The sequence below is a fragment of the Struthio camelus genome, chromosome 20 (genome assembly GCF_040807025.1).
Source record: "Struthio camelus isolate bStrCam1 chromosome 20, bStrCam1.hap1, whole genome shotgun sequence".
Taxonomy (NCBI): Eukaryota; Metazoa; Chordata; class Aves; order Struthioniformes; family Struthionidae; genus Struthio; species Struthio camelus.
In genome coordinates this window covers 4,544,301-4,553,382 of record NC_090961.1, presented here as the reverse complement: position 1 = coordinate 4,553,382, position 9,082 = coordinate 4,544,301, and the positions used below count along the sequence as shown (strand labels likewise).

The 9,082-nt window shown below is 58.2% G+C and overlaps 1 protein-coding gene across 3 annotated transcripts in view; it reads left to right on the top strand.

Moving 5' to 3' along the window:
* Positions 1 to 1,427: 1,427 nt before the first annotated feature.
* The window catches only part of RXRA (retinoid X receptor alpha), a 132,140-nt gene continuing 124,485 nt past the window's right edge, over positions 1,428 to 9,082 (top strand). Inside the window, exon 1 of one of the 3 annotated variants that reach the window (XM_068914567.1) lies at positions 1,428 to 1,860. In XM_068914567.1, the coding sequence (XP_068770668.1) occupies positions 1,833 to 1,860 (28 nt within the window). In that variant the 5' untranslated portion in view covers positions 1,428 to 1,832. The remainder of the gene's footprint in view (positions 1,861 to 9,082) is intronic. The other 2 variants (XM_068914574.1, XM_068914570.1) reach the window with 2 other exon arrangements.

The following is a 9,082-nucleotide window of genomic DNA, read 5'->3' as shown; positions in this document are numbered from 1 at the left end:
TTGGGGACTTGCCAGCTGCGTACCCCTCATTTCATAACCTGTGTGTCTCTGCCCAGAAAGAAAGGCAAGGCCTAACCCCTGGCAGATGCAAACAGAAGAGCAGGCAGGCATTATGACAGAAATTGGGTATTAGGGCCTTTCCTGGGCCTCTCCTGTGTAGATTTAGATACTACAGTGATAGGTGTAAGACAGACTGGTAGGTGCAGGCAGGTGGGTAAGGAACTTGAGGAGGAGGTGCTAGACTGCTAATATTCCTGACATGAGACTTTGCCAATCCAAGAATAAATCACAGAAGATAAGAGGAGGCTCAGAAATGTTCCACAACCTAATCTGCCATGCGGAGCGGGGTGACGGGCTGTGGAAAACTTAGTGTTTGTGGCAACCTCTCCCCATATCTGTCTTAAACAGCACCCTGCTTGGAGCCTGGCCTAGCACGGGGGCCTTGTTGCCCCACTCCCCTCACCCCACCATCTGTAGGAGAGCAGGGCTCCTGGGGGTCAGCTCTGCTCAGGGCCTCTGGGTCGGGAGCTCCCAACGCAGCCCCAAACCCCAGCCCAGCAGCTGGCCTCGATGTCATGTCAGGCTTCCTGCGTGACTATATCACTCATTCCCTGCCTGCATCCCTGCCGTGCTCGAGTGGCTGCAGCCCGTGGACGGAGCCTGCTTGTTATGCACGTTACGGCCATCAAGAGTGAGGGTCGATATGATGTTTAATATGCTTCATGCATAGTAGAGTCGCTTTGGTCCATCAAGTCACTAATACACATTCTTAAAAGGCTGAGCACCATTTATTAAACCTGGAGACGTGCTAGGGAAAGGAGGGGGCCGGGGCCCTGCTATGCAGCTGCTGTTGGAAACAGCCAGTGGTGGAGATGGGGTGGTACCCGGAGGGCTGAGATGGTGGCAGGAGGAGGTGAGAGTTTGCAGGCGCACCGCACACTCACAAAGAGTTATTTGTTGTGCCTCGTTTATGGGAAATGAAAGAAAGTGTGCTTTGAACAGCAACCGACTTGTGACACAAACCAAGAAAAGGGAAGAGCCGTGTGGAGCTCGGGCTCCTGTGCTGCTCTTCCCAGGGCGGCGTGCGGGGCTGAGCGGCGAGGCCTTGCCGGGGTGCGTGCCAGCGGCCGCTCCAAGAGCCCCAATCCCCCCTCCGCGAGACCCGAAGGCCCCGATCCCCACCAAAAAGCGAGCCTGCCCCCTTCGCCAGCGAGGCCTGGCCGCTCGCCTGCCAGAGCCGGGCGCAGGCACCCCGCGGCTGCCAGCGCTGCGCCCGGAGCCTTTTTCCCACCCCTAACTCGCGCTCTCTCTCTTTTTTTTTTTTCCCCCCTCCCTTAATACTAATCCCCCCCCCTCCCCGAGCTCGCAGCTGCGCCAGCTCGCGGCGGGGCTGCGCGGGCGCGGCGGGGCGCGGCGCGGCGCGGCGCGGCGCGGGGCGGGCGGTCGCTGCGGGGCGGTCGCGGCGCTCGCTCCCCCCTGCGCGGGCCCCGGCGCGGCGCGGCGCAGCGCGGCGCGGAGCCGACACAAGTGCCGGAGTTACATTGTTGGGAGTTTGCAACAACTCGCGCCCGGCCGCGCTGCCTGCGCCGCCGCGGACCCCGCCGATGCGAGGCTGAAGCCTTCGGTCTCCCCCCGCCTCCTCCTCCTCCTCGTGGTTTTTTTATTTTTCTGTCTGTGTTTTCTTTTTTTTTTTTTCCCTTTTTTGCCTCCCTTCCCCCCTCCCTCTCCCCCTTTCGCTTTGATTTCTCTCTCCTCCCCTGTGCGCGCCGTGTGTGTGTTTTTCGCCTCCACCGATCTTCACCAATCCTTTTGGCATGAGTTAAACACCAGCTATGGACACCAAACACTTCCTGCCGCTGGGTGAGTTTTGTTTCGAAAAGCTTCTTAATTCCTACGGCGCGGGAGGAGGGGGGGGATTAAACAAAAAAAAAAAAAAAGAATAAGCGTCCGACCTCCCCCCTCCTTCTCTTCCAGGCGCCCGCGCCGGGCGGGCGGGGAGGGGGCGGCGGGCAGCCGGGGGGATGCGCTGCGCCCCTTCCCCGCGGAGGGCAGGCAGCCGCGGAGGCGGGCGCTCGGTGTCAGCTCCGGGGCAGCGCCTGGGAAAGTGCCGAGCGGGCCTGCCCTAGTTGTCCCCCTTTGTGCTTCGTTATTTGTATTTATTTCGGTGGGGGTTTTGTTGTTGTTGTTGTTTGTTTGTTTTTTTTTTCCGCCGCGGGCGGAGGGGGCTCGGCGGGGCGCTGCGCGGCGGCGGGGCCGGGGGCGGCGCGGCGGCGGGCGGGAGGCGAGCGGAGCCGGGGCCGGGGCCGGGCCGGGCCGGGCGTGCGGCCGCCGGCGGAGGCAGCGGCAGAGAAGGGCAGCGGCGCCGGCGCAAGCGGCATTTTCAAACGGGGCAGCGGGAGAGGGGCTCGGCCGGGAGGGCCCCGGGCTCAGCGCTGCGGCAGGGCTCGGCGCTCTCGGAGCCTTGTGCTTTGCTTCCCTTGCTCTCCTCCCTCGGTTTCTCCTGCCTCCCCAGCTTTCCTCGCTCTCCAGCTCTCTGTCGGCATCTGGGGCGCGCAGCCGAGCGGAGGGACGGGCAGCGGGCAGAGCCGCCGCGTCCTGCCCTCCGTGTCATCCTCCCTTCCCGGCGGCTCCCAGCACGCTTGGGAGCCTGCTGCCTTGCCTTTTCCTTTTTTTTTTTTTTTTCCTCCTTTTCTTTTTAGTTACATCTCAAATCTATTTCTAGCTGGATTTTGCCATCGTTTCACTGGCTGAGTCAAGTCTTGGCTTGTAAGGGCAAATGCCTCCTTGTGTCTTGGTTTCAGGAGTGATATTCCAGAGCTCAGTGGTCGTGGGGGGGGGGGGGGGGGGTAGTGAAGTAGCCAGGTGCCAAGTCCAGGCGAGAGGGAAGAGGGGGCCAATCCTGCCATCTCTGCCACAAGGCACGGGTGATCGGCTGCCAGCGGCACCGGCTCCCCTCTGCCCCAAGCCCTGCCGAGCAACCCCTGCCCTCGGACTTCCCTTGGCTTTAAATCTGCACTCCTCTTTTTTTTTTTTTTTTTTTATATTGCAACTTAAATCATTCCTTTCTAACAGCCGAATAAATACAAACACTATCGCAACCTCCCCAACTGGCCCTGCCCACTCGGAGCGTTTCCGGGACTGCTCTGGCCGGGGGGCTTGGGCAGGGAAAGCCTGGCCCTGCGCTCCGCCGGGTCTCCCCGCGGTGACCTGCCGCTCCCCAAAGTCGTGCTTACAGTGCCCCTCGTTGATTTTTGCTGTGAGATAGAAAAGGCTGCTGTGTTGACTTGTCCAAAGTTGTTATCGAGTCTCAAAGCATTTCACCTGCAGTGTCTGCCCCCAAATTGGTCCTGCTTTTAAAGTCCAAGAGACTCATTTTGGGTGGATCAAATGCAGGTGCCTGGAATCATCAAATACCCACCCACCTAAGCAGCAAGCGCCTGTCTCTTGCCTCACAACAGTGGTTTAATCTCAGGGGGTGGCTGTCTTAAGTGTTTACATTTCCTTTGATGCTTCTTGTGGAAGAGTCCAAACCTCTGTTGATATGGGCAGGCTCAGGTCCCTACATATGTCCTTGCGTTTCCTTCCAGACCCGAGCGCTCTCGATATGCTGTGGATGCTAAATAAAACGTTGTGTTATTAGTCATGTTGACTTTGACGGGGGAGGAGGGGGGGAACGTGTGTCACCTTGCTGCGGTCTTGGGTACGGATTTTCACGCTGGTGCAAATGAAAAACAACTGATTTATCTGCTCATTTCTAAATGCATGCGTGCGTATGGCGGGGAGAGAGAGAGGAGAGGGTGGTTCTTTGCAACATGGTGTTCAGCACACCGGGAATGATCCGTTTAGCGGAGCATCCAGAGGAAAAACAACGCCGCTACCTCAGGACAGCAGTGGAGGGGCCGGGAGGGGGATTATAACTTAACACCACTTGCCTATTAGCAGATTCAGCTGCTTGCGGGAGCTGTTTAAAAGGTGCCGTTCGGGTTTGTACTTGCTGAGTGTTGTGCCGCTGCAGAAATGACTCCTAAACTTTATCCGCTGGCCTTGGGCTCTCTGATTGCTGGAAAAATTTGCTTTTGTTGTAAGGTCAGTGGGTTCTGCAGGTCTCGGAGGGGGGGCGGTTTTGGTCCCGCTCGGAGCACGGGAGGCAGGTAGAGCCCGAAAGCGTGAGAGGAGCCTCAGAAACGCCAGCGGAGCGCTTCCCGGTGAAATCGGAGCAGAGCCGGCCGGGCCGCGAGGCCTCGGCGCTTAGCAGGAGGCTGGCCGGTCCGACAGGCGCTGGGGCCCGACTCTGCAGAGCCCGCGCGTGTTTTGCCGGCCTCGTCCCCTTTCAGGGCGACGGCTGGGAGCTGGCGTTCGCAGGCGGGGAGGGGAGAAATAGTGAAGCTTGTGTAGTTTCCGTTTTTCTTGCACACCAGTAGGGGCCTTAGCTGGAGAACTGGAGCAACCGGGGGCCGCGATCAGGCTCCGTTACGGTGTGGCCCCATCAAAATCTCAGCTCAGGTTGGCCTAAAAAGGATAACTGTGCGGAGGTTCCCGGCCAAGTGCTGCCCGTGGTTAGACTCAGATAACCCTGCTGATGTCACGGGTGGAAACAGGGCCAGCTCTGGGCACTTTTAATAGTAGTATCTAATTTTCCTGCTCGTCTCCAGAGCTGGGGGCAGATGCCAGGCAGAGGTTGCCAAGAGGACAGCGCGTCCCCGGGCATCTCTGAGGCTGGGCCATGTTGCCCTGCGGCGCTGCGCTGTCCCAGCTCCGGTGAACGTCTTCAGCCTGTCCATCGGGGTCTTTTGGTGGTGAGGCCCCCTCCGCCCGCGGTCACATCTGCCAGCGAGCGGCCTTTCCCGAAGCGGCTGCGCCGCTCAGATAGCGGAGCGGCTGCTGGGTGAAGCTCATAAACACCTCGTGGTCCACCAGGCGCCTCCTGCGCGGCTCTCTGGGGCTGCAGATCTCTCTTTTACAAGGTCCTAAACGATCGGGGATGTCTCGTTTCTTGCTCCTCTGAGGGGCTGTGCTGTCCCAAGGCCCCAGGTAGAGGACGAGTGAGAAAACACCCTCGTGCGAATGCTCCTGAAGCTGGCGAGGGCAGGGGAGGGTCCGGACCTTGGGACTGACCGGCACGGCGGCGTGTCAGGCTTTGCTCAGGCCCAAGCTGGTGGTGGACATGGGAACCACCAAGGAAGGCAGCGTCTTCAGGGAGTCGTGCTTTTACCGGGGCTCTGTTTGGCCGTCGGAAGCCTTTTCTTGCTTCTTTGTGTCCTTCTGCCCGGCCGCCCGGAGGAGGTGGTGGGTGCTGAGGGAGCAAAGGGGAACGGGTGAGCTGAGGACGCCCTCCCTCAAGGGTCAGCCTCTCGCAGGGAAGAAGCGGTTAACTGGCGTCCGAGGCGGCTGTCGAAGCCTGAGCTGTCTGCTTCCCTCCTGGAGGTTCGTTGGCTGGGTTGCAGCCTCCGTGAGGTCCGGTCCGGTCCTCCCCCTCCGGGTGCCCGTGCCGGGGACGGTCACAGCGGCTCAGGGTGAGAACTGGCCGCATCCCGAGCGGGAAGGCCGCCGAGGGAAACGGAAAAACAACGCAGAGCAGCCGGACGGGAGGCGACCCAGAGCGCTGGGGCTGCTCGGAGCAGGGTGAGAGGGTGGAAGAGAGCCTGGGAGCGGAGTGTCCGCCTTGCCCGGAGTTAGCGGGATCATCGTCTTGGGTGCCTTTGCCTCCTCAGCGGGCAAGTCGTAGGTTGGGGCCAGCGTGGGCCTGGATGCTGGAAAAAAACCCCAGGGTGGATGGGTAGGAGCACACAGCTCCTGGGTTGAGCCCTGTTGGCGTGCTCCCCACGTCTGCCCTGGGCCGCTTCTGTTAGCTTCAGAAATTCAAGCTGCAGGGAGAAAAATTATGAAACGCGGAGCAAGCGCCACGGCTTGCCTGAGCATCCCCGTAAGGAAAACGAGAGCCTGTGACCCACATCTGGAAGAGGCTTAACAGCTCCTTGGGGTCACTGGTGACACGCAGGATTGGGTCCCCGTAGGAGCATGAGATAAAGTGTAGTAAGTTTTCTGGTCTTTCTCGCTAAAGCATAATGTAGGGCTTGACCTCTCCCAATTGACATATGCAAAACAAGTCGGCAAGGAATTTTTGTCTTTATCCGAATCTTGGCTGTGACAGTTGAATAACTCCTCTGAGAGTCCGTGAATTTACTCCACGTCGTCCTGCTGCGTTTGAGAGAGCATTTGTACTTCTCGTATTTAGGGCATTTTATTTATTTAAAAGCGAGCGGGGGAGAAAGCCACAGAATTTTAGTTATTCATTGCAAATATTATTATTGGCATTTTGCTCCCGTTGGGGGGGGGGGAAATCGAGGGGGGATTCAAAACATTTCACTGGAAAACACATCCTGGCTCCGTTCCACCCATATCTTGAAAGTGAAAATAAATATTTATTAAGAAATGGGTTAAAAACCTTTTTGCTGGAGTATTGTTTTCTGGGAGCAGGGGTGGATTCCCATAAGCCAGGCTCCTGCCACTCAGCTGAGATTTTTTTTGCAGGACGGCTAAGAAAACAAACGAAGAGCGGCGCCGCGGGGCAGGGTCCCTGGGCTCCAGGGGACGTCATGGCCCCGGGAGCCCGCGCTCGGAAAGCTCCCGGGTTGTCCGGGTGTCCCCCGGGTGGCTGGGAGGTGGTGGTGGGGCTGGAGCCTCCGCTGGGAATAGCCCTGGGCCGTTGGCAGCCAAAGCCGAGGCCACCCTAGCTCAGCGCTGACCAAGGGCTAGAGGCTGCGGGGATGTTCCCTAGGAGCTCGGTAACCTAATTGGGCTCTAATTAATCCTGTGCTGTGGCTCGGCGCCTCGGCCTATCCTCGCCGTGTCGGAGCCGTCATCGCCTCTGACCTCGGGCGGAGGACCTGGGTCTTCCCTGCCCGCGCCGCCGCTGCCGCGCGCAGGGATGCTCAGCAGAAGGAGCCCGTTTCTCGTGCAGGATCCGGCCCAGCGGTTCCATAATTGCTTCCTAAAAGGCCCAGGTGGGCTCTCAAACTCGGTATAACTACAAAGCGATAGGGGAAGCTGCCTGGGTGGTTTTATTTTAATTGATTTTGTCAGCAGTTGCTGTATTTTATTACATTTAAAGACTAGACTCTGGAATAACTTTGAACGTTTGACACACACACAAAAAGCAGCTTTCTGACATTTTCCTCTTTGCTTGTCTTTTATTTTCTTTCTCCCATCTCCTCCTCAAAGAAAAGCGTGTGCCTGGAGGGAGGGCAGAGGAGGAGGGAGGAGTGGTTGCGTCTCTCCAAAGGCAGCTCAAACATTAAGGCAGTGCAAAGCAGACGAAATAATATTGCAAATAAGAATTTAAAAAACCCTACAGAAGGATCCGCGCACATGCCAAGCAGCTCAAACTGCTAGGAAATTTTCGGAGAGAAACAGCTTGGCCTCGGGAAATGCCCCCTTGCTGAAGTGGAAGCTGAGAACTTGCCTTTCCGATGACGTTTTGCTTTAAAAAAAGCAAAGCACGGAAAATGAGTGCGACAACCTGAGTTTTTATTTTGAAAAGACAGAGCGCTGCAAAATGGAGAGAGTTTTCTGAGATGAACTGGGAGCGCGGTTCCCTGACGGGAGAGGGAAGAAACACTTCAAATTGAGCCCCGACGCGCCTCTCCCCCTTTGAAATTTTGTTTAACGTGGAGTTAAAAGATAATCCTCTTCAAACAGACCACTCGTAAGCACAGAATGGCTTTTATTGTGATGTACAATAAAAGTTTCAAGGTTGCGCCTTGCGGCCGTGGCTCGGCTCGCAGCCCTGCTTGCGCCCGCTGCCGTCTCTGCCCAGCGGCGCCGGGCGCCCGCTGGGAGCTGAGGCCGAGCGGCGGCGAGGCTGCGAGCAGCAGGGCCCGCGGCTGGGGCGTGGGGCGCTTGCGAAATGCTGGCTCCCGCTGCAGCTTTCAATCCCTGCCCCGCAGAGCAGATCTGTCTGGGATCCAGGTCGGAGCCTGGTTGGGCTGCGGAAATCCCGCCGGAGAAATAAATACCGCGGTGGCACGCTGGCCAAGTCCCGGCGAAGAGCCGGACCCTTCGGATGCCAGGAGGGGTCCGGAGCGGTGGGGCCCTTTGGTGTCGCTGCGGCTCGGAGGAGCCGTGGGATTTTTTTCGGAGCTTTTCTGGGCGCCGGGTTGCGATGGGGCTTGGTGCCCGCTGGGGCGTTGCTGCCTGCAGCCTGGCGGCGCCGGGCGACTTGTTTGCAGGCTGCTCCGCAGGGCTCGCTCGCGTGGTCCTTTGAGGATCCTGGCTCTTGGCGGCCGAAAAGCCAGCTCCTTTTTGCCCTGAGAGCGAAGAAAAGCTTGCAGACGTGATCTGTGTGCGAGCCAGGTGCTCCGAAACCAAACGCAAGAGAGAAACACCCTAAAGATATGTTTTATTAAGCGTCCAGAGCAGAGCTCGTGTCCTCGTCTCTCTCTGCTCTCCGAGTTGGTTTAACGAGAGGTGGTACCGCTCCCCGTGAGCCTTGCTCCTTGCATTAAGTCCCTTGTGATTTTGAGGTCGATCTTGTGGTTTTGGTGGTCTGTGACGCCAGAGGAGGGGCGGGGGGGCAGCGGGGGGCTGGAGCTGGTCGTGGCCAGGTGCTTTTTTGCGAGGCTGCTGGGTGCTGAGTCCCGTTGTGGTTGGTTCATGGCCCGGGGAGGTGCTGGGAGGTGCATGGGGACGAGGCAGGAGCAGTTTTCACCCCATGTCCCAATTCCCCTCCTCCCTTCTTTTATTTAATAGTGACTTTGCTGTGCCCGCTTTTTTGTAGCAAGCAGAAGAAAAAGCAGCTTTGATGACTTTTGTGGCTAATAGCTCGCTCCCTCTGGGGCTTTGAGGGACACGCGAAAGCCCTGACAGACTCGACTTGGTCGGACGAGTTTCGCATCGCAGGCAGCGGTCAGGTTTCCTTATCGCTCGCACGTTTGGATTTGGGTCTCATCTGAACCGTGACCCCTTCTTTGCATTGCGCCGCGCGCGAGATGGCTGCAGAGTTGGGAGGTAAAAGGTGCAGCATGGGCATTTGTGACCAATAAAACAGTAATGGCATTCCCATCTGCTTGTTAGTTTTCATGGT